Source organism: Bos grunniens, chromosome 17 (assembly GCF_055505025.1).
Source record: "Bos grunniens cultivar Pamir isolate PY7600 chromosome 17, Bosgru_T2T1.0, whole genome shotgun sequence".
Taxonomy (NCBI): Eukaryota; Metazoa; Chordata; class Mammalia; order Artiodactyla; family Bovidae; genus Bos; species Bos grunniens.
In genome coordinates, this window is record NC_141181.1 from 63,864,159 (window position 1) to 63,891,805 (window position 27,647).

The window sequence follows — 27,647 nt, forward strand, 5'->3', positions numbered from 1 at the left end:
GTGACTGAGCACGCACGCATGCACATCTACCCTGCAGGACTTTTCAGAACCTTTAATATCTAATGTGACTTACCATATTAAATCCATGTGCAAATAATATGCTAATATACATCTCCATGGTGCTGGAGGGAGGGTGAACCAGGCCTCGGTTTCTCAAACTCTTTTAACCTAGAAACCCATTTTGCAATGTGAAAATCAGCCTCTGGTGATGACAGGAATAATCCACCTTCAGAAGAGGCTCCATGCCGCCTAGAGGATTTGACTGCTGCTGCTGAGTCGCTCAGTCATGTCCCGGCTCTCTGCCACCCCATGGACTGCAGCCCGCCAGGCTCCTCTGTCCATGGGATTCTCCAGGCAAGAATACTGGAGTGGGTTGCCATGCCCTCTTCCAGGGGATCTTCCCGACCCAGAGATCAAACCCAGGTCTCCTGCATTGCAAGCAGATTCTTTACAGCTGAGCCACCAGGGGCCCCTCAGACTTGACCGTCCTTTGCCTATGTTCAGCCGCATGTGGTGCATGCTTTGTGATACAGACGCACTTGACATTGAGAAAACTGCTCAAAGAGGCAGCCACTTGCCAAGGCCACATGCTGGTGGGAGGCAGCCTGGGGCAAGGGGAGGCAGGGCCCACTCACAGCACTAATTTGCCCTGTCATCCTGGTCACACATCACGTGATGCTGTCCCAGCCCTTCAAATGCCACCACCACTCCCGACCGAGGCCCATGGCCACACGTTGAGTCTATGGGAGCCGGCCAGTTTTCCTGCCTCCTGCCTCCTCCTCTCCCCTTGTCACTCTCCGGTGAGCTAAACAAAAAAATCTTTTGTTCCCCCGGGCTTGCCCACCCACCATGGCTGGGCCCCACCTTCCAATGGCCAGCGAAGGGGGCCCCGTAGTGACTGCGTGGGCCCTTTAAAGACTCCCGGGACGCGCATGCGCACTACAGCGCAGGTAGGAGAAACCCTGGCGCAGGGCACGTGGGGCACGAGGAGTCCCAGGTGCAGCTCAGCGCTGCGGAGCGAGGTCGAAGTCGCTGCTTGGAGGCCAGGCGCGGGGATGGAAATGGGAGCGGGATCTAAAGGTTGGGATGAGACAAGAAGACATGGAGCTAGCCCACAAAGGTGAGTGTCCCTGCCATGGACTCCCCTGCAATTAAAGCTTTGCCGAAGCCCTTACGCGCATCTGAGGCCTCTGGAACATGGAGTGATCTAACTGTTGTTATGATGGGAAGTGGTAGTAATATACGTGGTTCCAGCACATGCCTACGGGACTAGACAGCTCACCTCTAACTAGGGATGAACCCCAGATACCCAGAGAGGGAGAAGCTTCTAGTGTCTTTATAAAGGGAAGGCAGGCAGCTCTGGTGGGGGAGCAGGTGGCTCCTCTCTGCGTCCATCACCCACAGGAGGTCCCAGCAGTGCCGCAGGGTGTGGGAACCAATGCTGGATCTGCGTTCTGGAGCCAGGCAGGACGTGTTCAGGGATCGGTGGTGGTTTTAGTCTCTGCATAGGAGTTAAGAGCTTCGATTCTGAATCAGAAGGCCGGTGGTCTGCCCCCGCCTGCCCCTTCTCTGAGCTCCATCCTGAACTGCGTGAACTTAGGCAAAGTGATCGCCCTTCTCTGGTCTTGCTGGCCTCAAGTATACCACGTACACCTGAACTGTGGTGAGAGCTACCTACTACTTAGCGCTGAGCCTGGGCCTGTTTGCCTGCAGGAACAGGGCTGTCGGTAATTGTAGTAATGATAACATTGTTAACACCTGCACTGCTCCTCTACGTGGTTTTAACGAGGCTGGAGAGCCCTTTGAGCTCAGCTCCCTCAGCCCCCAGGGAGAAGAAACCCGGCCAAGGCACCCAGGGAGCTGGTACTAGGACGGAGCTGGGTCCTGGGCTCAGGCCCGGACTGGCTGTGCTCCGTGGCCCCACCTGCTTGCCTCTTCACTCGCCCTGCAGAGGGGTCAGGAGGTTTTCCTCTGATAGGGGACGGGTCCTCACCCTGGATGTGAGGGACCTGGCCTGGAGGGTGGCTGCAGTCTCTGTCCCCTTGCCTGGCGGGCCTGCTGGTAGGCCTAGGACCTGGGGACCTGGGCTACCTAGCGTTGGTGCAGAGGTGGCTGCAGTGGTAGCCCCGGGGACAGCCAGGCCACGGGCTGCCACCCCCAGCGCTGAGCCTGCTCTGCCCCGCCCCTCTCCCAAGTGCCCACACTGTGGTCTCCTTGAATTCCATTCCTGGTTTTGGCGTTGCCCTCTTTGGGGATGGACTGGTTCTGGGTCACTTAAAGTACCTATGGTAGGATTTGTACCTAGGGCATGCTCCCTCCAGAGGCTGGATAGCCCTGGGCGCTGCGATGCCCCTGGTGAGCTTCAGAGATGTGTGAAGGTAGAACGTCTGGGGGCAGCCTGGCCCCAAGTGTGGGGCTTGATGCCAGAACCCGCCTCCCTCTTCCTCTCTTTGTGGCTGTTTTTCAGATCCTCTGTGTCCTCATCTGTAAAACAGGGATGATTTTATTATGACCTGAAAGGGCCGTTGTGAGACTCAGTTACATGAGGTCAGAAAAGCACTGTGTCAGTGCTCCTTTGCATCCTGTCTGTGGTCAAACCCAGTGGCCTTCGGGCTTCCCCGGTGGCTCAGGGGTAAAGACTCCACCTGCCAGTGCAGGAGACGTGGGTTTGATCCCTGGTTCAGGAAGATCCCCTGGAGAAGGAAATGGCAACCCGCTCCAGTATTCCTGCCTGGGACATCCCATGGACAGAGGAGCCTGGTGGGCTTTGGTCCACAGGGTCGCAGAGTCAGACACGACTTAGCGACTAAACCACCACCACCAGGGGCCTTTCACGCAGCGATGGCTTCCCTGGCCTGTCACCCAGCCGGACCCCTGCTCCTGCTCTTCAGGCCCTGGTGACATGTCTGGCTCACTGACCCGGCTCAGAAGGGCCTGGGTCCTGCCCTGGACACAGCCTCTTCTTGAAACCTCCGTGTGCTGCCAGGCTCTGGGGCCTGGCCTTAGGGAGGTGGATGTTCCCACTGCAAGGTCACATCCAGGGTGTCCCCTCTGTCCCTCTTCTTCCCCGAATCTTGCCATGCCAGGCATCCAGATGGGGCTCCATGCATGAGAGGGCAGGCCTGAATCAGACTGGGGATACCTCCCATTCCCCTCTGTTCAGACATTGGGTCAGCAGGTCAGGGAGAAAGGAGGGGACAGGATGTGAACAAGAGTCTATGCTGTGGGGTTTGAACCCCAACTTTCCGCAGACTTGCCGTGTGACCTCAGGCAGGTAACTTCACATCTCTGAGCCTCAGCTTCTTCCTCTAGAACACCCCCTACCTTACAAGCTTCCTTCCCAGGTGGCGCTAGTGGCAAAGAACCCGCCTGCCAATGCAGTCGATTTAAGACTTCCCTGGGTGGGGAAGATCCCTTGGAGGAGGGCATGGCCACCCACTCCAGTATTCTTGCCTGGAGAATCCTCATGGACAGAGGAGCCTGGCGGGCTACAGACCAGGGGGTCACAACAGAGACAGACACCACTGAAGTGACTTAGCACAGCACACCTTACAAGCAGTGGCGAGGCTCCCAAGAGATGCTGTGTATAGGAAAACGCCCAGTAAGCACCTGATACATGCTGAGCATCCTGGGGCAAGGGAGGTCTCCTGGATATCCCCCAGGCCCCTGGGGCATGGGGTGTGTATGTGCTGGGGCTGGCCAGGGAGATGGCCACTGCTCAACCACTTTGGCCTGTCCCCAAGCCACACTGCTTAAGGGGACGCACAGAGGGTGCCAGGCACTGAGGGGGGGGGATTAGTGATGCAGGGGGGACACCAACCCCAGATCCCCTCTGTACCCCTCAGGGAATGAGCCAGTGGGGCCTGGGCTGGGCTCTGTCTCAGCTGCCCTATGGACCGGTCGCTGGCCCTGCCGAGTGGCTGACACGTTAACAGGGTCAGAAGACCTAGGGGAGCAAATGAAACATCACCTACAAAGTGGCTCAGCAGAGGGGATGCCGGGAGTCTCCCCACCTGCTCCCCAGGGCTCCGAGCCCTGCCAGGGGAGAAGACAGCCCGATTTACTCCTGGCGGGGGAAGGGTTGGGGGCGGTGGAGGAAGGAAGAACGAACAAACACAAGAGCTTAACGAAACAATCCCACAGCTGAGACACCATCTGTGTTTTCCTTTTTTTTTCTTTCTCTTCGTTTTTAAAACAATATAGTGCAGACCGTACTTCTCACAGTAGAATATAATGGTCAATTTTAGTATATAAAAAAAAACATTCTCAGAGATTCGTAAATGCACTTAGTGCTTGAACAGGCCTTGGAGAGAGATACAGTACCGCTTCCAGAGTGCCAGAGGGGCCAGGACTTGGGAAAATTGGGCCTTAGGGACTTAATGGGGGTCCCCCGCATGCCTGCGTGATCCCCCCTCCCAAGTGGTGTGGGGCAGGCCTTGGAGGGTGGCTTGCAGGAAAAGGGGGTGGATTGGATCTCCCAGTTAAAACCAGCAGGTTGCCCTGGCACTGGCTCCTGGGAGGACCCCTGAAGGAAGCAGGGTCTGAGCCCTCTGACACTGTTAGCCCCTATGGCGCCTTTGTGCGAATAGGTCAATGCCGCCCCTTCCTCAAGGTTCAGAAAATTTGCTGTCATAAACACACACGTCTAGGATGCAAATGACGTCTCCTCGGATGAGTTTGCCCTTGTGCAGTACACAACCTGCACAACTGTGCCCGGCAGCCCCCCCATAAGAGGTCCTGGTGGGAAGGGGGAAGGTGGTGGTCCAGGGTCTGGAGAATGGAGATGGGAGTCTGTGTGGGGAAGGCATGATGGGGAGGGGGAGAGGGTCTAGAAGGGGAGGAGCAGAGGGACCAGCATTCCCCGGAGCCTCTTGTAGTCTGGTCTTCACCGGGATTGGACAGTGCGGGTGGGGGGGTGCTGTGGGCCCCCGCTGCTCTTTCTCCTGGAGACTGGGACCTCAAGAGGGAGGAGCTAAGCCCGGGGGGAGGGGCCTGCTCCGATCCCACCCCCGCCCCCAGGCCATCACATTTCCTCCTGCGCCCCACTGTGGCCTGAGCCCCTCTCCTGGACAGCCCGGAAGAACCGCTTCTGTTCTCTCCCGGCCTTCGCCAGCTTGGATGGAGGGAGGCATGGACCTGGGGGGTGGCTGCCCCTAGGCCTCCCCTGGGGGTCGGGCCGGGGCAGCCGATGGTGGGGAGGGGCGTCGTGAGCGAGAGGTCACCTGGCCAACTCCCCATCGGTGGCAGCTGGCGGATCGCCAGCCTGGCCTCCCTGTGGGCATCTGGGGGCACTCGGGGCCGGGATGTCCCCCATCCCCACCGCCCCGCGTGCCGCCCACCCTGTTGTGCGGCCTCCCTCTCCCTGCCCACCCCCAGCCTCCTCGGCGCCCTGCCCGTTGGTCCGTGCGTGTGCCGGGCCGGCCTTATCTGTAGACGGGCAGGCGGATGTGGGCGTGCTGGTGGTCTAGCAGCCGGGGCACGGCCACCGTCTCGTAGCCCTTGCCCAGCATGCGCTCCTTGATGCAGGGCGGCCGGATGTCGTTGATGAGATACTCCAGCGACTGCAGGCTGCTGCTGAGCACGGCTGTGTTGCACACGCTCTTGCTGGGCAGGCCCGAAAGGGTCTCGGCCGGGGGCCCCGCCAGCTCCCGGGCGGCCCCCGGCCCCAGCTCGGTCCCAGCGGCAGCCGCCGCCGCTGCCGCCGCCGCCGCCGCTGCTGCGGGGTTGTAGCAGTCGCTGGTGGGGGTCACCAGCACGCTGTTCCAGGGGGCGGCGAAGTACTGGCCCACGGTGAAGCTGGCGGGCAGCCCCACGCCGCAGTTGAGGGGCGACCCGCTGGCCCGCTCGTACGCCCGCCCCCCGCAGGCCTCGGGGGACTTGCTGGCCAGCGCGCCACCGCCGTAGGCCCGCAGGGGCTGGGGGGGCGGCGGCGGCGGCGGGGGCGGCTTCTGGGGCCACAGCAGGTAATCCAGGCCGCCGTCCGCGTAGCCCGCGGGCTTGGCGGCCCCGGCCAACGTCAAGGCCGCGGGCGTGCTCCCCTGGCCCAACTCGGCGCCCTTCCGGCACTCGGGCGGGCCGGCCGTGGCCGAGTAGGCCGCGCGGGGGAAGCCGGGCACCGGGCCGTGCTTGGCCGGGCTGGGCGGGGGCCCGGGCACGGCCTGGCAGGCGGCGGGCGCGGCGCCGGGGGCCTGGCACTGCTGGTGGAGCTGGTAGAGGAGGCTGTGGATGGAGGGCAGGTTGGAGGGCGGCAGGGGCAGGCCGCGGCCGGGCAGGGGGATGACGGCGGCGGCGGGGGCCGCAGCTGCGGGCAGGCCAGGCGGCGGGGCGGGCGCCTCGGGCGGCTTGGGGTAGGCCAGGGGCCCCAGCGTGCTGGGCGCCGGGTAGGGCGCGACGCCCACCTGCACGGTGGCCGGCGACAGCTTGGTCCGTTTGCCCTCGGCGCTCTTGAGCACGCTCTTGGCGGGCCCGGCGGGCGCGGCCGCGCTGGAGGAGGAGGAGACAGCGGCCTTGACGATGGCCAGCAGACCCTGGTAGCCGGCCGTGTGCGGCGGGTAGGGGCTGTAGCGCTGGCCGCTGGTGTCATAGCCGTTGACCGTGCGGCTGAGGTGCTTGTGCTGGGGCACGCGGATGTTGGTGGGGAAGATCTTGATGGAGAGCGGGCTGTTGGCCACCTTCTCGGCGTAGGCGTCCAGCTCGGCCGGGCTCGGGTAGCGGGAGGAATGCATGGAGCTAGCCACCGTTTCGCCTGCAGGGGTACACGGGGAGGGGAGGATGCACAGGTGAGGGCCGACCTGCAGGCCGCGCCCCCTAGGGCTCCCTGGAAGGGTTCCCCAGCCGCACCTCCCTTGCTCCTTCATGCATCCAAATTTTTTAAATGAAAAAGAAAAAAAAATTGGGCCGTGCCCATGTGGCACGTGGAATCTTAGTTCCCCGACCAGGGATCGAACCCAGGGCCCCTGCAGTTGGAATCACAGAATCTTAAAGCACTGGACCTCCAGGGAAGTCCCCCCTTCTAAATTTTTAAGCTTTGTATCACAGTGTAAAGTATGTCAAGGAAACTGAACGCATCACAGACTTACTGCACTTTCACACACAGAACACACTCGTGTGACACTCAGGTTGGGGGAGGGGGGGCAGGTGGCCAGTCCCCAGAGCAGCCCCTGCGCCCGCCCTCAGACAGGAACCACAGCAAGGGGACCAAGGGGAAGGCCCTCCAGACTCCTGACCACTCCTGTTGTCGGCACAGGTGAGCAGGGATCACACGGTGTCGGGTCTCTCCCACTCAAGGTTACTTTTCCAGGTTCATCTGGGGAGCTGTGGGGGCAGGGCCTGTCCCTTCTCATGGCCTTGGGGTATTGGAGTGTGACTGCAGGACACACTTGTCCTGCTCATCCTTCCTACTGCTAGTGGCGTTTGGGTCATTTCTGGTGTGCGTGCATGTGTGCTAAGTCACTCTGCTGCTCCTGCTGCTAAGTCGCTTCAGTTGTGTCCAACTCTGTGCGACCCCATAGACAGCAGCCCACCAAGGCTCCCCCGTCCCTGGGATTCTCCAGGCAAGAACACTGGAGTGGGTTGCCATTTCCTTCTCCAATGCATGAAAGTGAAAAGTGAAAGTGATGTCGCTCAGTCGTGTCTGACTCTTAGCGACCCCATGGACTGCAGCCTACAAGGTTCCTCCGTCCATGAGAGTTCCCAGATAAGAGTACTGGAGTGGGTTGCCATTTCCTTCTTTGCTAAGTTGCTCAGTCATGTCCAACTCTTTGAGACCTCATGGACTATACAGTCCATGGAATTCTCCAGGCCAGAGTACTGGAGTGGGTAGCCTTTCCCTTCTCCAGGAGATCTTCCCAACCCAGGTCTCCTGCATTGCAGGCAGATTCTTTACCAGCTGAGCCACCAGGGAAGCCCAAGAATACTGGAGTGGGTAGCCTATCCCTTCGCCAGCAGATCTTCCCGACCCAGGAATTGAATCGGGGTCTCCTGCATTGCAGGTGATTCTTTACCAGCTATTTTATTAAAAAATTTTTTTTGACCATGCTGTGCTGCACAGCATGTGGGGTCTTAGTTCCATGACCAGGGATTGAACCCCAGGCCCTCGGCAGTGAAAGCACTAACCAGTGGACCACTAGGGGATTCCCTGAAGGGCAATCCCACTGTCGGTGGGCACAGCTGGCCCATGCAGCGGGGGAAGCAGGTGGCCGGCGGGCAGACCCCCTTGTCCCCTCCAGAGACCCTCCCAGTCCTGAGACCTCCCTCGGGGCTGTCCGAGACCCTCTCTGCAGTAGGGAGGGGAGCGAGGAGCCTGCAGGAAGCAGGTGGAGAGACCCAGGGCTTTGGAGCTGGCAGCCTGGGTGGAGTCCTGCCTGCTTGTGGGGCTGTGTGGTCCTGGACAAGTGGCTGGTCTGGTTGAGCCTCAGTTTTCCCACCTGTGGAACGGGGATGACTGTGCCAGGTCTGCAGGGCGGCCTCGGGGAACGTCTGTGCCAAGCGGCCCACCAGGGGGTGCAGCGCACAGCAGGTCCTGGGAGACTGAGACTTGACTGGGCCCTTGGGCAAGGAGGACCCTACAAGTTCTCATGGCGCACTGCCTTCCTGCCCTGCCAAGGGCATCCCCTGGAGCCCAGCAGTGAGTCTTGGGGGAGGCGAGGGAGGGGTTCACCACCCTGAGCATATTTCCTCACCTGCAAAATGGGTTTATGCTGCTGCTAACACTGCCTCTCCTGGCTGCTGTGAGGTTTAACAAGTCGAGTGGCGCAGCCTCAGCAGAAGTGGGTCTCTCCACGTGTGTTATGACCCTCCCCATCTGCCGGGCACAACAACGGTCTTCCCGGGAGAGGAAGGGGCAGGGCATGTGCACGGGTGGGCCTGGCATCGTGGCTGGGACAGAGTGCAAGTCCCACCAACGGGAAGGTGACCCGCCACATCCCACCTTCCCCGAGCCTCACCCCCAACCCCTCGAGACGTAAGCATATGTGCTCAGTCGCTAAATTGTGTCTGACTCTTTGTGACCTCATGGACTGTGGCCCACCAGGCTCCTCTGTCCAGGGGATCCTCCAGGCAAGAATACTGGAGTGGGCTGCCATTTCCTTCTCCCAGGGGATCTTCCCCACCCAGGGATCGAACCCACGTCTCCCACATTGGCAGGCAGACCCCCACGAGGACTCACAGCCAATCTGAGCGAACCGAGTGCTATGATGGGGACACAGGGGATCCTCACCCCGGGGGCTCCAGGGACAGCTTTCTGGAAGAGAGAGTGTCTCTGCTAGGGCAGGGCTGAAGGCGTGAGGAAGGAGAGGAACGTATTCCAGGCAGAAGCCACATGGGCAAAGGTGTGGAGGCGAGGCAGTGTGCCCCCATGGGAATGATGAACCAGAGAAGGAGCAGAAGCGCAGGGCAGGTGTGTGGGGAGGAAAGACCACCCCAGGCAGCTCAGGAGGGTGTCAGGCCTGAGCAGGGCCTCTTCACCATGGGGCAGGAACTCCCGATGGTTCTGTCCCCAGGGTACACTGGCCATGTCGTCCACAGACGAGTTCTGTCATCCTAACTTGGGGAGAGGGTCTCATGGCCTCTCGTGGGTACCGGTCAGGGATGCGGTGCCCAGGACAGAAACCCGGCCACAAGGAACTGCCTGGATGCGGGGTCAGCCGTGCTGCCTCAGGAGCCCTAGGCCAAGGCCTCAGCAGCCATGGAAGGTTCTCGGCCAGGGAGGAGCAGGCCAGGAAGACCATGTATCAGGAGGACGGTGCTCCTCTGCCCTGAGCTGGGCAGGGCAGCGGGGAAGGAGGAGGCTGGTGACAGAGTACGCACCCATCCCTGTGGCCCCGATGAGAGCTGGGCGGGTGAAGCTGACCCAGGTCCCCCATCCTGACCCTGCCTGGGGCAACCGACCCCCCTCCCCACCACAAGTGGCCTAAAATAAACTCGGTGTGGAGAATGGAAATGTCACTTTGGCCAACGGGGGAATCTTTCTCTGAGATTGGATTTAAACTACATTATACAAGCAATTTCATGGGCACTTAGCGCCGCTCGGAGAGTCCCACAAAAAAGGGCCCAGTTCTTCATTTACCAGCCATAAATCAGCAGTTGCTATAATGAGCACAAAAATGTCACTTTTATGCAATTTTACAGATGAACAAAACTGGTGAAATTAACTGTGGTAACCTACTATAGTCAGCAAAAGCAGCTGCCGAGGGAAAAAAATGATATCTGTATGTATTTTTGTTCCCCTTAAACTCTCTTCCCAAGCAAGTTTCTGCCATTGTGGTGTGAAAACTCATTTGTCCTCACTATTATACTTTCATTTGGAGTTTATCTTGAGTATCCAATGAGCCACCAACTGTGAAAATGATTAAATCTACAAAATCTATCTAATGGATGGAATAAATTAGGTGTTTAAAACCTGAAGAAGGAGGCAAAAAAAAAAAAACGGCAATGCCTGTTTCTTGTTCCCATTTGTGGACAGAAGGGGCCCGCCTGGCCCCCCACTGGTCAGAAGGGCCCTCAGCCAGTTGGGGTCCCTCCAGCGTTTGTGGGAGCCGATGGCGGTGGTACCCCGAGAGGCTGTCTTCTGCGAGCGCTTAGTATGTGCGAGGCTCTGGGCCTACAGCTTTGCCCCAAGCCTCTTGTTTGCGGCACCTGGGGTTCCCAACCCACCTCCCAGGGGTTGGGAGGCGGTCCCATTTCACAAATAAGGCAGCAGACAAGTTGTGGCATTTGGCAGGCAGCTTCCAAGACCTGTCGCGAGACCCCGGTGGTCCGGTGAAGGGAAGGGGCGAGAAGTCCAGGGCAGGATCACTTGCTCTGCCCGTGCGGACACGGGAGCAGCCTGCAGGGAGGCCCAGCAGCCATGTGAGCCATCCTGGGGAGGCAAGTCCTTCAGCCCCGGGCAGGCCTTCGGGTTACTGCAGCCCCTGCCAACAATTGCCCGCAGCCTCATGAGAGACACAGAGCAGAGCTACCAGCTAGGGGGCTCCTGATCCACGGAAAACAGGAGCCAGTATCTAACGACTGACCCGTTTAAGCCAGCGGTCCTCAGCCTTTCTGGCACCAGGGACTAGTTTCGTGGAAGAGAAGTTTTCCCTGGACTGGGACAGGGCTGGGGGAGGGCTCATTACATGTACTGTGCACTATATTTCTAGTATTATATCAGCTCCACCTCCGATCATCAGGCATTAAATCCTGGAGGGTAGGGACCCCTGCTTTAAGCCACTACATTCTGGAGTGACTTGCCACACAGCAGTAGATAACTGATCCAGGCCCCCATCTTACAGAGGAAAGAAATGGGACCTCCCCGAAACACAGCTGGTGAGGGCAGAGCTGGGGCTCGGCTTCCACATCATCGTCACCTCCCCCTGTACCCCAAGGCAGGCCCCAGCCGAGGCTGGGAGACCCAGGAAGCTCCCCCCGCGCCCCCCACCCCACCGTCTTCTTCCATAGACTCAGGAGGCAGACAGTGTTGAGGAGGGACCATCAAGTCAGCCTGGAGGCTCAGAGAGGCGGGAGGCGTTCCGTCCAAGGACACACGACCGCGCAGGCAGCCCCGGGCAGAGCTCCCCGGACATGTGCTCGCCTTCGGGTGACCATGGACCAGAGTCACCCTGTCCAAACCTGGTGTGATCACCGCGCCCTGTGAGCCTTGGCATCCGCAGCCTCTACTACGTCACACCTTGTTCCTAAAGGGCTTTCTCCTGAGCCACCCGGGGCCTCAAATGCAGCCTTGCCCAGCAGAGCACAGTGGCCGCGGCTTGGGGGTGGGGGGCTCCCTGGTCACTCGGGCCGGGCCAGGCCTCCGAGCCCCTGTAGGAAGAGGCTCCAGACCCTCGCCTGGAGGTGAGCCCAGCCGCTAGTGTTCAGGGGCATCACACAGCCCCGTTCTCACAAATATGGCACAAAAAGGCCTCTTACAGAGCAACCAGCCAAGCCAGCTGTCTGCGGTGGGCTTCTACGCAGTGAAGGGCCACCCAAAGGCGAGCACATGTCCAGGGGAGCTCTGCCTGGGGGGAGGGGGCAGAGGAAGGGACCTGTGGCCCTGCAGGCCTTACCTTCCTGGGTTCTCCTGAGCTGGCTCAGGGGACCCTGGCAAAGGTTTGGTGGTTGCTTGGTGTGGCCGCAGGCAGATGCCGCCTGCCCTGGGCTCATCCTGCTCTCCCAGCAGATGGGGCTCCTGGAGCTGGCCTGTCCACTCTTCAGGGAAGCCTTGCTGAACGCACAACGAGGCTGTGGTCAGCCAGAAGGAACCTGTCCAGCCTGGGAGCCCCTGTTACCCACTAGTCTCCACCCTTGGGAGAGTTGGGTCTTGGGAGGAATGAAGCCAGAGACAGCCCTGTGGAGATGAGCCCCCACCCAGGTCGGCGTGCCTCGGGTATTTCCGAAGCCCCTCCTGCATGCAGGCTCCATCCTGGGCCTGGAGATGAGCAGCAGGCAAAGCGAACTGAAGTGCCTACCCTCTTGGAGCTAGTCGGGGGTAGTGGTGGTGGTTTCGTCACTTAGTCGTGTCCCACTCTTTGCGACCCTGTGGAACGTAGCCCATCAGGCTCCTCCGTCCATGGAATTTCCTAGGCAAGAACACTGGAGTGGGTTGCCATTTCCTTCTCCAGGGTATCTTCCTGACCTGGGGATTGAACCCAGGTCTCCTGCATTGACAGGTGGATTCTTTACTGCTGAGCCACGAGGGAAGCCCAAGTTCAGGGAGACAGACAGTAACATATGTTTCAGGCAGCGACAGCCCCGTGAAGGAGACAGCAGCCGTGGTTGGTTTTGTTTTTAAAGGTAGTTTAACCTGAAGTTCTACAGGACTCTTTAATAAAGTCAGGCAATTTCTCAATAACATGATTTTTCCTTCTTATTATTTTATTTTGGCCACACTGAGCGGCATGTGGAATCTTAGTACCCCCCAACCAGGGATCGAACCAGTGCCCCCTTGCATTGGAAGCGCAGAGTCTTAACCACGGGACCGCCAGGGAAGTCCCCTGGTGCGGTAGTTTTAAAACACACCCACAGTTCTTTGGCACTTCTCCCCATGGGTAGTGGAGCCTAACTTTCCTCCACTTAAATATGAACTAAGCAACTCGATTTTAATGAATGAAGGTAGCAGAAATGGTGCTGGTGAGTGTCGCAGCTCAGTCCTAAAGGTATATCTGGCTTCCACCCGGAGATCCAGTGGATCTCTGCCTCTCAGGACGTCCATTCCTGGTCTGGGAAGCTCGGGCCACGTGGAGAAGCCGCATTTGGTGTCTGAGTGCCCCAGAGCCCCCAAAGCCGGCATCCACCACCTGATTTATGAAGGAGCAGGCCTTCTGACGTTGGGAAAGATTGCAGGCAGAAGAAGAAGAGAGCGGTAGAGGATGAGATGGTTGGATGGCATCGACTCAATGGACATGAACTTAGGCAAACTCCGGGAGATGGTGAGGGCCAGGGAGACCCGGCGTGCTGCAGTCCATGGGGTCACAGAGTCAGACGTGACTAAGCGACCGAACAACAGGCCTTCCAAAGATTCCAGCCCGGGCCTAGGTCTTCATCAGGGTTGCCTCCCCTCCCCAGTGACATCACGTCCCCCGTCCCCAGTGACATCACGGTGCAGACACCCCACCCCACCGTGTCCTGTCTGTAGTCTGAGCGTATGACATGGCGTGTGAGGCCACTGGGCTTTGGGGTGACCTGCTATGCAGACAGAGTAGCCGGGACAGCTGGGTGTGGGGGACGCAGAGGGATGCGATGGGAGAGCCTGGTCTGGACACAGTGGTCAGCAGTGAGGCTTCCCTGATTTAAGTGGCCCCTCAGGAGAGTGGAAGGAGGTGAGGGGGTGAGCCGCGTGGCCTCTGATGGGGGAGTGGACGGGCTTGTGTGGGGCAGCGGAGCTGGAGGCGTGGTCATAGGAGACGCACCAGAGAGGCGAGGGCACGTGGAGGGCCTTGGGGTGGGGGGCACTGACAGGATCCGGGCTTTGCTCCATGTGGGAGGGCTGGGAGCAGAGAAAGGCCATGAGCCGAGGAGGGTTTTAACACGACCCCTCAGAGGCTCCTGGGTGGGAAACAAGACGAGGTTACCCTGGGAGCAGCCCGACCGTCCTGGGAGACAGAGCGCCCAGGAGACCCCCACTGTGCGCCAAGCTCGGGTGTCGGGGGGGCTCTGACGAGGCAGGGAAGTGGGGACATGGAAAGAGGCCACAGAGGGGGCCGACTGCCTCCCCCCTTCCCTCTCGAAGGGGGTCGGACCAAGACACCAAGGGAAAGAGCCCCGGACGCCAGCAGCACCTGGCCTGGGAAGAAGGCGTTTTACTTCTCGTCTGTGCTTTTCTGTAATTGCCTCGGCCACAGGGTGGAGTGGGGCGGGGCGGGGGTTGAGCAGCCCAGGGCTCCCTGGCGCCCCGTGTTGGGGCCAGCGTCTGCTCCTGGGCGGAGCACAGAGGGCGGTCAGCTGCTTTTTGGGAAGGCCTCATGGTCAGATCCGGGCCTGCCACGCTCACCTGGCTGTGTGACCCTAGGCAGGCCGCTGCCCTTCTCTGAGCCTTGGTTTGCTCTTGTGTAGAATGGGGATGAGACTGACGTCGCTGACCTTGGAGAGCTGTGGTCAGCACTGTCAAGGGTGCCTGCCCTCGGGGGGTGCCTGGGTTGTTGGGGAGCAGTTCACTAAAGCCCACGTGCCTCTCCCTGTCAGACCCTCCCGTGAGCCCCCGCTGGCATGAAGCCTGAGCTGCTCAGGGTGGCATTTAGGCCACGGCCCTGCGCTCCCTCTGCAGGACCCCCACCCCTGGTCCGCTGCAGTGTCCCCGGGGGTCCTCTACATGCTGACCCCCCGCCTCCACTGTTGAGGGCCGCCTCTGGGCCAGGCATTGCCCCAAACACCCACGGCTTCACCCTTCTGCCAGCCCCGTGGAGGCCCTGGGAGGAAGGTCCTGCATTTCGGAAGAGGAGTGGGATGTTCACGGAACAGGGCTTCAGGTGGGGGTTGCAGACACAGATTTCTGCACGTTTCTGCTGACCGCTGGTGGACAGATGGACTGCAAATGAGCTGGAGGCCCCGGAGGGGCAGGGACCGAGGTGGGGTGGGGGAGGCGTGCATGCCCAGAGGGGAACACTTTTGAGAGTGTTCAGATACCAGCAGGACACACCACACACCAGTGGGTGGGTTGTGGCTTGCGGCGCCGCCAGTCTGAGGCTTCTGGTGGACCAGGATCTGTGAGCCAGGACTCAAGCCCTGGGCATCCATGTCCCAGACCCCTGCTGTCAATCACTGGGCACCGTGGACACCACGGTTGGATGGGTTCTCTCAGGTTGATGCTGGTAGCCCGGATACCTTGGTCATCTTGCGTCTGTCTCCCCCGCCCCACACCCTGGGAAGAAGTGCCCCATGTCCCGGTCTCCCCAAGGTCTGATCTGGAAGGGGAATCTGGGGTGGGGCGGAATGGTCCATGTGGTGCCTAGTTCACGGAAGGCCTGAATTATGCACTAGGAGGAGGAAAAGGAGGTCTGGTCTTCACCTACCCCCTGGTCTGCTGACTGTGCCCCTCTTGGTCTCAGCTGAGATGCCTCCTCTTCCAGGCAGCCTTCCCTGCCTGCCCCCTGCACTGCCTGCTGTAGCTGTTGGCTTGTCTCTTGGGCTGGATCTGGGGGCCTTTGAGGGCAGGCCCTGCTCTTTTTCAGCACCCTCATGCCTGAAAGAATGCCTGGAACCACAGCAGGTGCCCCGGGACCATCGCACGAATGATGGTGTGGGCTCCAGCGAATATCCGAGAGCCTGTGGGGGCAGAGCCTGGGTCCCGTGTACAGAAACACAGGCGGCCCCTCTGTGACCTGGGCCGCTCCCGCCGCTGCCCCCGCACTGCCTGCCCGCTGTGGCCCCTCCTTGTCAGCAAATTTGAAAGGCTGCCTGGCTGGCTGGCAGTGCGGGCAGGCCATTGCTGCCATTAAGTTAATGTTATGGGCCTTTTACAGGTGTGTTAAATAGACGCAGTTATTAACGAGTATATTAAGCCAATTAAAAGCAGCCCTTTGAGTGGGGTTTAATGTGGCTACAGGGAGACCTCAGCGGCAGCCTGCCTTCCAGAAGTTGGAGGTGGGGGGAACCTGGGTGGAAGGTGGGGGGCTGTGCTGCTGAGACTGGGGAGAGGTGGGCAGTGGGACCCCGGCTGGAGGCAGGCCCGTGGCTGTCTGATGCCCGCTCGGCCACTCGTGGGGGTGACCTTGGGCAGCGGCTGGGTGTGAGAGCCTCAGTTTCTCATCTTTTTGGGGCCGAAGGGGCGGGTGCATCCGGGGTACTTGGCCCTGGCAGGCATGCGGTACCTGCCCATCAAGGTGGGGGAGGTGGGTGGCCAGGCCAGGACCCTAGCCCAGGACTCCTGCTCCCACGTGCCAGGCTTTGCGGTGGGAGCCCGGGCGCCTACTGGACAGACGCTGGTCCCTGGGCAGTCGAGGGCGGCTTCCAGTGAGCCACTGGGCACCCCCCGCCCTCCCCCGGCAAACCTGTCCCCTCGGTGGACCTCACGTTTGGTGACTGTGACGGGGGCTGACTGCAGCTTTCCTGGCGGAGGGGTGGTGTGCCGGGCGCCTGAGCACGGGCGGGCCTCGAGTGCATGCTGTCTCTTTCTCATGCCCTCCCAGTTTTCGCCTGTTGCCTCTTCCCTAAAGCTCGGGAAGTAGACAGTTGTTATCTGTGTTGAGGTGGGGGTCGGGGGGTCCCCGGGCAGAGGGCCTGGCCCCAGCCCACCAGGAGGAGCCGGCCCACATCTGCATTCCCCTCTGCTGCCGACACTCTTGCCCTTGGAGGTGGCAGCCTTCTGAATGCTCAATTAACGCGACACTAATTAGCTGGTGGCACCGGCAGAATCCCTAATGAGGCCGCCCAGGAGGGGGGCGGGGAGCAGCTGTTCTCCGGCCTCTCTGCTGGGAGGAGGTGGGGAGATGCCGGGTGGTTGCCAGCCACCCCGACCTGCCCCAGCCCGGCCCACCACCCCGGTGGGCCTTGGAGGTCAGGCCTGGGTGCTACTGCTGTCTGCTTCCCACGGTGTGGGTTTTTTGGTCTGCCCAGAGTTCCTGTTGGTGTAGTGCTGGGTAAGGCTGCAGTGTCATTCACTGCATTTGGATAACCAGTGGTCCTGGCAATGCCTACCCACCCCCGTGATCCGCAAGGCCTGCCTTGTCCATTTCTAGACGCTCTGCCCCATTCCCTGGTGCCCTCTTTCCCTTGCAGTCCAAGGGACTCTCAAGAGTCCTCTCCAACACCACAGTTCAAAAGCATCAATTCTTGGGCGCTCAGCTTTCTTCACAGTCCAATTCTCACATCCATACATGACCACAGGAAAAACCATAGCCTTGACTAGACTGACCTTTGTTGGCAATGTCTCTGCTTTTGAATATGCTATCTAGGTTGGTCATAACTTTCCTTCCAAGGAGTAAGCGTCTTTTAATTTCATGGCTGCAGTCACCATCTGCAGTGATTTTGGAGCCCAGAAAAATAAAGTCTGACACTGTTTCCACTGTTTCCCCATCTATTTCCCATGAAGTGATGGGACTTCAGACTAGCCATGGCAGAACTGGCCCCTACACTTCTTCATCAGAAGCGCCTGGGTTGTTCTTGACCCTCTGCTCTTTATCAACTTCCACGTGAGGTCTTCAGGTTATGCACAGGACGGCTAGGATGGAGGACTGGATCAGATCTTCTCCATATTGAATATCTGTCCACACACAGGACATAAGTCTGTTTTGGTCTTTAAAAACTATCATTATATAAACAATTTTTTTCTCCATAGAGGTCATTTATTTACCTTTTTGTGAATATATTTATATTCCTTAATATTTAATAAATTTAGGTTCCCTAGTAAATGTAACAGTATCATAACTTAGATAAAATGAACAATTCCTATAGATACACACAGACTACCAAAACTGACTTAATACACAATAGAAAGTCTCTATAGACCCATAATAAAGAGAGGGAAAGAGGAGGTGAAAGAGAAGAGTGAAAAAGTTGGCTTAAAGCTCAACATTCAGAAAATGAAGATCATGGCATCCGGTCCCATCACTTCATGGGAAATAGATGGGGAAACAGTGGAAACAGTGTCAGACTTTATTTTTCTGGGCTCCAAAATCACTGCAGATGGTGACTGCAGCCATGAAATTAAAAGACACGTACTCCTTGGAAGAAAAGTTATGACCAACCTAGATAGCATATTCAAAAGCAGAGGCATTGCCAACAAAGGTCCGTCTAGTCAAGGCTATGGTTTTTCCTGTGGTCATGTATGGATGTGAGAATTGGACTGTGAAGAAAGCTGAGCGCCCAAGAATTGATGCTTTTGAACTGTGGTGTTGGAGAGGACTCTTGAGAGTCCCTTGGACTGCAAGGAGATCCAACCAGTCCATTCTGAAGGAGATCAGCCTTGGGATTTCTTTGGAAGGAATGATGCTAAAGGTGAAACTCCAGTACTTTGGCCACCTCATGCGAAGAGTTGACTCATTGGAAAAGACTCTGATGCTGGGAGGGACTGGGGGCAGGAGGAGAAGGGGACGACAGAGGATGAGATGGCTGGATGGCATCACTGACTCGATGGATGTGAGTCTGAGTGAGCTCCAGGAGTTGGTGATGGACAGGGAGGCCTGGCGTGCTGTGATTCATGGGGTCACCAAGAGTCAGACACGACTGAACCACTGAACTGAATAAAGAGAGAGATTGAACTGGTAACCAAAACACCCACAAAAAAAGCCCAGGCCTAGATAAGGCTTCACTGGTGTATTCTACAGAACGTTTAAAGAATTAATACCAATTTTCCCACAAACCTTCTAAAAAAGAGACTCAGAGGGAACATTTGTAAACTAATTCTGTGAGGCTAGTATCTGTTGTTGCTGTTTAGTTGCTCAGTCGTGTCTGACTCTGTGACCCCAAGGACTGTAGCCCGCCAGGCTCCTCTGTCCATGAGATTTCCCAGGCAAGAACACTGGAGTGGGTTGCCATTTCCTCCTTCAGGGGATCTTACTGACCAAATAACTATAGACTAATATCCTTTATAAATATGCACTCAGCCCTCCGTATCCTCAGGTTTTGTATCCAAGGATTCAGCAGAGGACTGGAAATTCCAAAAAGCAAAAGGAAAATTTGCTGTGCACTAGCAACTACTTTCATAGCATTTACATCATATTTACAACCATCTGCATATCATTTACATCATATTTACAACTCTTTACTCCCCAGGTCGGTAGGTGCCCAATATGCTACTGGAGATCAGTGGAGAAATAATTCCAGAAAGAATTAAGAGATGGAGCCAAAGCAAAAACAACACCCAGTTGTGGATGTGACTGGTGATGGAAGTAAAGTTCGATGCTGTAAAGAGCAATATTGCATAGGAACCTGGAATGTTAGGTCCATGAATCAAGGCAAATTGGAAGTGGTCAAACAGGAGATGGCAAGAGTGAACGTCGACATTCTAGGAATCAGTGAACTAAAATGGACTGGAATGGGTGAATTTAACTCAGATGACCATTATATCTACTACTGTGGGCAGGAATCCCTTAGATGAAAGAGAGTAGCCATCATAGTCAACAATAGAGACCGAAATGCAGTACTTGGATGCAATCTCAAAAACTACAGAACGATCTCTTCGTTTCCAAGGCAAACCATTCAGTATCACAGTTATCCAAGTCTATGCCCCAACCAGTAACGGTGAAGAAGGTGAAGTTTAATGGCTCTTTGAAGACCTACAAGAACTTCTAGAACTAATACCCAAAAAAGATGTCCTTCTCATTATAGGGGACTGGAATCCAAAAGTAGGAAGTCAAGAAGCACCTGGAGTAACCGGCAAATTTGGCCTTGGAGTACTGAATGAAGCAGGGCAAAGGCAAATAGTCTTGCCAAGAGAATGCACTGGTCATAACAAACACCCTCTTCCAACAGCACAGGAGAAGACTACACATGGACATCACCAGATGGTCAACACCGAAATCAGATTGATTATATTCTTTGCAGCCAAAGATGGAGAAGCTCTATACAGTCAGCAAAAACAAGACCGGGAGCTGACTGTGGCTCAGATCTTGAACTCCTTATTGGCAAATTCAGACTTAAATTGAAGAAAGTAGGGAAAACCACTAGAGCATTCAGCAGGTATGACCTAAATCAAATCCCTTATGATTATACAGTGGAAGTGAGAAATAGATTTAAGGGACTAGATTTGATAGAGTGCTTGATGAACTATGGATGGAGGTTGGTGACACTGTACAGGAGACAGGGATCAAGACTATCCCCAAGAAAAAGAAATGCAAAAAATTAAAATGGCTGTCTGAGGAGGCCCTACAAATAACTGTGAAAAGAAGAAAAGTGAAAAGCAAAGGAGAAAAGGAAAGATACACCCATTTGAATGCAGAGTTCCAAAGAATATTAAGGAGAGATAAGAAAGCCTTCCTCAGCGATCAATGCAAAGAAATAGAGGAAAACAACAGAATGGGAAAGACTAGAGATCTCTTCAAGAAAATTAGAGATACCAAGGGAACATTTCACGCAAAGATGGGCTCAATAAAGGACAGAAATGGTATGGACCTAACAGAAGCAGAAGATATTAAGAGGTGGCAAGAATACACAGAACTGTACAAAAAAGATCTTCACGACCCAGATAATCACGATGGTGTGATCACTCACCTAGAGCCAGACATCCTGGAATGTGAAGTCAAGTGGGCCTTAGGAAGCATCACTATGAACAAAGCTAGTGGAGGTGATGGAATTCCAGTTGAGCTATTTCAAATCCTAAAAGATGATGCTGGAAAGTGCTGCACTCAATATGCCAGCAAATTTGGAAAACTCAGCAGTGGCCACAGGACTGGAAAAGGTCAGTTTTCATTCCAATCCCAAAGAATGTTCAAACTACTGCACAATTGCACTCATCTCATATGCTAGCAAAGTAATGCTCAAAATTCTCCAAGCCAGGCTTCAGCAATATGTGAACCATGAACTTCCAGATGTTCAAGCTGGTTTTAGAAAAGGCAGAGGAACCAGAGATCAAATTGCCAACATCCCCTGGATCATCGAAAAAGCAAGAGAGTTCCAGAAAAACATCTACTTCTGCTTTATTGACTATGCCAAAGGTTTTGACTGTGTGGATCACAACAAACTGGAAAATTCTGAAAGAGATGGGAATACCAGACCACCTGGCCTGCCTCTTGAGAAATCTGTATGCAGGTCAGGAAGCAACAGTTAGAACTGGACACGGAACAACAGATTGGTTCCAAATAGGAAAAGGAGTACGTCAAGGCTGTATATTGTCACCCTGCTTATTTAACTTATATGCAGAGTACATCATGAGAAACACTGGGCTGGATGAAGCACAAGCTGGAATCAAGATTGCTGGGAGAAATATCAATAACCTCAGATATGCAGATGACACCACACTTATGGCAGAAAGCGAAGAACTAAAGAGCCTCTTGGTGAAAGTTAAAGAGGAGAGTGAAAAAGTTGGCTTAAAGCTCAACATTCAGAAAATGAGATCATGGCATTCGGTCCCATCACTTCATGGCAAATAGATGGGGAAACAGTGGAAACAGTGGCAGACTAACTAAGGTCCATCTAGTCAAGGCTATGGTTTTTCCAGTATCATGTATGGATGTGAGAGTTGGACTATAAAGAAAGCTGAGCGCCGAAGAATTGATGCTTTTGAACTGTGGTGTTGGAGAAGACTCTTGAGAGCCCCTTGGACTGCAAGGAGATCCAACCAGTCCATCCTAAAGGAGATCAGTCCTGGGTGTTCACTGGAAGGATTGATGCTGAAGCTGAAACTCCAATATTTTGGCCACCTGATGCGAAGAATCAACTCATTTGAAAATACCCTGATGCTGGGAAAGATTGAAGGCAGGAGGAGAAGGGGACGACAGAGGATGAGATGGTTGGATGGCATCATCGACTCAGTGGACATGAATTTGAGTAAACGCGGGGAGTTGGTGATGGACAGGGAGGCCTGGCGTGCTGCAGTCCATGGGGTCGCAAAGAGTCGGACACGACTGAGCGACTGAACTCAATGAACCTAGTATTTACATTGGAGTAGGTACAAGTAATCTAGAGATGATTTAAAAGATAAGCAAGGGACTTCCCTGGTGGTCCAGTGGTTAGGACTCTATACTTTCACTGCCAAAGGCTGGGTTCAGTCCCTGGTTGGGGAACAAGCCATGTGGTGCAGCCAAAGAAAGTATACACAAGGATGTGCATTATATATATGTTTTTAGGTTCTTTTCTGTTACAGGTTATTATAAGATGCTGAGTAGAGTTCCCTGTGCTATGCAGTACATTCTTTATTATGTGCTGATGTTCTGAGAATCTTGCTGAATTCTTCTCTTGGAACTTCTGTGCAGTTTAACTTCTAACCCTTAGTTGCTCAGTTGTGTCCACTCTGCCACCCCTTGGACTGTAGCCCACCAGGCTGCTCTGTCCATGGGATTTCACAGGCAAGAATACTGGAATGGGTTGCCATTCCCTTCTCCAGGGGATCTTCCCAACCCAGCGATTGAACCTGGGTCTCCCACACCACAGGCAGATTCTCTAATCCTTAAAACTTATTTTCTCTGTCTTGCTGAGGCGGCCAGCACCTCCGCACAGTGTGGGAAGGCAGTGACCTGGGTCTTCGTCCTCCTCTGACTTTATCAGCCCTCGGGTTGGTTTGTGGTGGTTGCGGTTGAAACCTCTGTAATAGAAGTAGTCGCCTGTCGTCCTAGTTTGCTGAGACCTTATTTTTATTCATTCAGTTGTAAAAGGGGGCTGCATCCGCCCAGCCTGTCCCGGCTGTCACCTCCGAGCCTCCATCCCCTCCTGGCTTCGTTCTGGGTGGGGGCAGCCCTGGCCTGTCCCTCCATTTCCCTGGCTGCACTTGGCAATGGCTACTTAATTGAATCTGCTGTGTGGCCAGCGGTGGGTTTTTCATTTTATTGGAATCTTAAATCGCTTTGTTTCTTCCTTATTTTATTAGTGTTAGTGGAAGCAGTGGTACCTGCAGGAGTACTCATGGGGCTGGGGGCTCCCGCCTTTGAGGTCCGGGGTGACGGGTGGGAGTCGGGTGAGGAGGGGTGGGCACTGGGGAGAAGAGCTGCTCCAGGACCTTCTTGGGTTCACCACCCCTTGGATGCTTTCCCCTTTAAGACGGGAGAGACAGGCTGGGGAGCCTGTGGTCCCTCTGCGGGCTGGGTGTGGGGAAAGGGCTCCCAGCCTCTGGGGGACATGGGGCAGGTAGAGGGTTTGAGTCTGCTGCCAGGCTCTGGGGGTTCTCGCCTTTTCTTCTCATTCCCACATCACAGCGGAGGAAACTGCGACCCGAGAGGGCCACTCACTCGCCCAAGACCACACACACATCCCCTTCAGGGCCAGCCAGGATTTGACACCCAGACCATCAGGTCTCAGAGCCGGTGCCCTGGGGGATCAGGGGGACAAGGGCGGGGCGGACACTGTACCCGCATCTACAGAGGAAAGGCTGCACCCCTCCCCCAAGATCCCACAGAGTGAGGGCGGAAGCTCACACCCTCTCCCAGGGCAGCCGCCTGGGGCGGTGGGGGTGGGGGTAGACCCCTCCACCTTGGACGACTGAGTAAGGCCCCCACCCCCACCCCCTGCACCAGCCAAGCCCCCGTGCTGCCACCGGGGCCCTCTGCCTGGCCCGTGCTCTCAGGGGAGCATGACTCAAAGTGTGTGTTATCAAAACCGTGATAAGAAAGTCAAATATTCATTAAGGGGATGGTCCCCAGGTGGGCGGGTCCTGTTTGGCCCTGCCCAGCTGGGAGCAGCCCCGGGTCTCAGGCCTGAGGCAGGAAAGGGGGATGGACTTTCCCTCCCCGCCTCACTCCCCGCTCCCCCAACCTTTCTTTCCTCCAGGTCACTTTGGTCAGCTGGATCAGGATACAGCAGCCAGCCGCCTGGGCTCCTGGACACGTGGCTGCCCGCGGCCCCCGGGTCCTCCACCTGCCGGATCTCGGGTCCCAGGGGTGAACTGCAGCCGTTTCTGGTTCGCTGGCACGTTCGGGGAGCTCGTGGAGGTCAGTGCTGGGCAGCCCTGTGCAGATAGGCCGCTCTGATGCCATCACCCAGGAAGAAGCGGGAGAGGGGCTCAGACCTGGCCACGTCTTCTCCCCACTGGGTTTCTGACATCATCGTCATCACAGGGGATGGCTTCTTAGGTGCTCTGGCCCCTCGCTTCACAGAAGGGAGCGTTCCAGCCCTGAGACCCAACGGGCTCACCCAGGGTCAGGCTGCATGTGGCCCAGTGAAGACCTCTGTCCCTTAGTGACAAACAGCACAGCCTGAGGTCTGGCCATGAGGCTCAGGGCCAGCACTTCCCGTCTGGGTTCTGCCTGGGGGAAGTGGGGGGGAGCGCCACGGGGACAAGTGGGTCGGCCTGGGTGCTCGGGAGTCTTGTCCAGGCCTTGACCGGGCAGCAGGGCACCAATTCAATTTGCCTATCTCCCATCCTGGCTGCCCTCTTTCCCATGCTCTTCAATTACAGGCAGAGTCAGCGACTCTTGCAGGAAGTACAAAGATTTCAGAGGGTCTGAGCGGGCAGGGCAAGTGGGACATCTTTGGTGCCCTCCACATTCTCATGGGGCTTCCCGGGTGGTGCTAGTGGTAAAGAACCCGCTTGCCAATGCAGGAGACAAGAGATGTGGGTTTGATCCCTGGGTTGGGAAGAGCCCCTGGAGGGAGGGATGGGCTACCCACTCCAGTATTCTGGGGCTTCCCTGGTGGCTCAGATGGTAAAGGAATCCGCCTGCAATGCTGGAGACCTGGGTTCCATCCCTGGGTTGGGAGGATCCCCTGGAAGAGGGCATGGCAACCCCCTCCAGTATTCTTGCCTGGAGAATCCCACGGACAGAGGAGCCTGGCAGGTTATGGTCTATAGGGTCACAAAGAGTCGGACAGGACTGAAGAGACTGAGCACACACGCGCACCACATTCTCTGGTTCCGGCCTCAGAGCGGGAAGGACCAGCCGGGTCATCATGCCCAGCACTTGCCTCCAGCCTGCTGGCAGCAGAGGGCAAGCAGGAAACCCTGGCACCTGGACAGTGGTTAAAATGCACAGACCGTCTGAGCCAGCAAGCCCATCCTGGAATATTATTTTTGCACAGATATACATATATGGCCGAAGGTGGTGTTCACTGCAGCCCTGTTTGGAAGAGCAAGAAACTAGAAACAGCCTAAATGTCCGTCCATGGAGAGACGGGTCAAGATGCTACGTTAACCTGGGGCGAGGGCACGCTTCCTGTCAGGTGGGGAGTGATCTCCCAGCTACATCAGGAAGGAGAAAAAGGCGAGGCGCCGAGAAGCATCGGGCTGTGCATGTTGACATAAAAGGTATTTGCTGTCCCTCCCACAGGCATGCATTTTTCAGGAGGGTATTTAAAAAACTGCTAATGCTGGTTTCCTCTGGGAAGGGGAGTTATTTTTCACTGTAAATTCTTATGCTTTCTGAATTATGTGCCACGGACAATCTATTCAGTGAAGTATCTAATTTTATAAAAGAAAATGTGTTCTCCCTGGAGGCTGTGTAAAGGAGGGAAGAGGGGCTGTGCATGAAAAACACTTTTCCTTGAAACGGAAAGCCCTTCCAGCTTATCTGTCATTGTTCTGTTTTTGATGAGGCAGACAAATATTTCTCTAAACCCCTATCTCCGAAAGAACACCATCCGAGGACCTTCAGTTCTGAGGATGTTGATATAACATCTTAGGTCCACCCCCTCCCCCCCCAACCTTGTCTTCCTGGAAATACCCTCCGGAGGCAAGTAATCAAAACTGAACCAGCCTAGGACCTAATCAAAATATATAAGAAAAGGGAAGGAAAAGGCCATAATGGTTGGGGGGAAAAAACAAACCACTCTGCATCAGAAAAAAATGTGGCCACAGAAGAAAGGAAGGTTTTGGCTAAATATTTCATTGTGAAGCCAATAATGTAGTAAGCAAGTGTTTCTCTAAGGCAAAAATGCAAAGAGTAGGATAAAAAGAAACTTATGAAAGGAGAAATGGAATGAGCACAGGGAGAAAAAAGGCGGCACAGAAAACAGGATGAAGAGTGAGCAAAAGGCAAGGGAGACAGTTGGGAAGGCATTCATTAGAAGAGGGCGCATGGGGAAGACACACAAAAGGAAACTGGAGTAACAGAGCACACGCCTGGGAGCTGCCTGTCGAAGGGCACGGACTCCAGGAAAAGACAGACTTGGAAGGGTCAACCCCAAGACTCAGGCTCGGAGAGTCATGGCATGAAAGATGTGGAAAGATCAAAATGAAACCTAGAGGAGGAAGGAGCAGGCTTCAGCTTCTCCATGGTAACATGCAACACTAGAAAAGAACAGAACAAGGTCTGCAAAAAAATCCTCAAGGAAACAGAGTGACCCAGGAATGATTTCTTTGCTCATTCAAGTAGAAAGTTCCAGACCGTGCTGAACTTGTGGGGATTCCAGGAGTGTGGTTCACAGGAGGCCTTAAGCTATGGACTAGAGGGCAACTTCAGATGATGGGAAACAAGGCAAGAGAGCTGGTGGCGAGCACGGCCCCTAGTCATCTAGGACCCTGCGATGGAACGGCCTGTGGTGATGCAACCAGACGCTAACAGCACAAGCCCTTGGGAGGAAGGTAATGGTATCAATAAGAAGGGAGAGAGGGGATCAGAAGTATAAATAAATACACAGGTGTCCTCATTTTTAATAGCTGGGATCAAAAGATATTTAAAGCTGAAGTCAGTTAATAGAGGTTTAAAAGGATGACGTGACACCGAGAAAATGCTATAGAGAGAAGGATATACACTAATTTCATCATTTTGTTCATTTTAGGGTAGATGGAATAGACGCCGTGTCAAAGAAATAGAAAATTAGGGAACTGTTGAACACTGCAGCACTGGAAAAAGGATCCCAGCCTTTCCTATGATTAGTAGGTACACAGAGAACTTAGATCACACGGGGAAAGACTTTTCAAAGCCATTAAAACAAAGCGTTGCATGACTGAACTAATACCAGACATCTGTTGCATCAATAAATGTAAATGGGCTAAACTCTCCTATTAAACTTTTTTTAAAAGGCATTCAGATTGGATCACAAAGCTTAATTCAACTCTATATTATATGAGTCACAGCTAAACAAAGTAATTCAGAAAGGTTGAAATAAAAGGACTGGCAAAGGTTTCAAGAAAAACTGTGAATTAAAAAAGCATCTTAATATGAGGTTACCATCTTAATAGATAAAGTTGAATCCAAGCCAAAAAGTATTAAATACAGCCAAGAAGGATGCAATTCACTATGAAGATTTAAGGTACTAATATCTGTGCATTAAATAGCATTGCATCACCATTTATAAGGCCAAAGCTTTAGGAGCTACAAGCAGCAGCAGACTGGCACACATTACCAGTAGGCATCTACTCCATTTCTCTATCATGACAGGTAAGTACAATACACAAGACCTAATTAATGGGGCCATCCCCAAGAAAAAGAAATGCAAAAAAGGCAAAATGGCTGTCTGAGGAGGCCTTACAAATAGCTGAGAAAAGAAGAGAAGCAAAAGGCAAAGGAGAAAAGGAAAGATACACCCATTTGAATGCAGAGTTCCAAAGAATAGCAAGGAGAGATAAGAAAGCCTTCCTCAGTGATCAGTGCAAAGAAATAGAGGAAATCAATAGAATGGGAAAGACTCGAGATCTCTTCAAGAAAACTAGA

The 27,647-nt window shown here is 55.3% G+C and overlaps 1 protein-coding gene and 1 long non-coding RNA gene across 3 annotated transcripts in view; one reads left to right on the forward strand and one right to left on the reverse strand.

Annotated features, from left to right (window-relative positions):
* The first annotated feature begins 719 nt into the window (after positions 1 to 719).
* Positions 720 to 27,019, forward strand: LOC147355624 (uncharacterized). Its single transcript, XR_015144669.1, has 3 exons — positions 720 to 1,120; positions 23,827 to 23,987; positions 26,773 to 27,019. It is a non-coding gene; the product is annotated as an uncharacterized LOC147355624 (long non-coding RNA).
* The window catches only part of FAM222A (family with sequence similarity 222 member A), a 61,132-nt gene continuing 37,641 nt past the window's right edge, over positions 4,157 to 27,647 (reverse strand). For both annotated transcript variants that reach the window (XM_086348363.1, XM_086348364.1), the window contains one exon: positions 4,157 to 6,745. In XM_086348363.1, the coding sequence (XP_086204489.1) occupies positions 5,424 to 6,745 (1,322 nt within the window). In that variant the 3' untranslated portion in view covers positions 4,157 to 5,423. The remainder of the gene's footprint in view (positions 6,746 to 27,647) is intronic.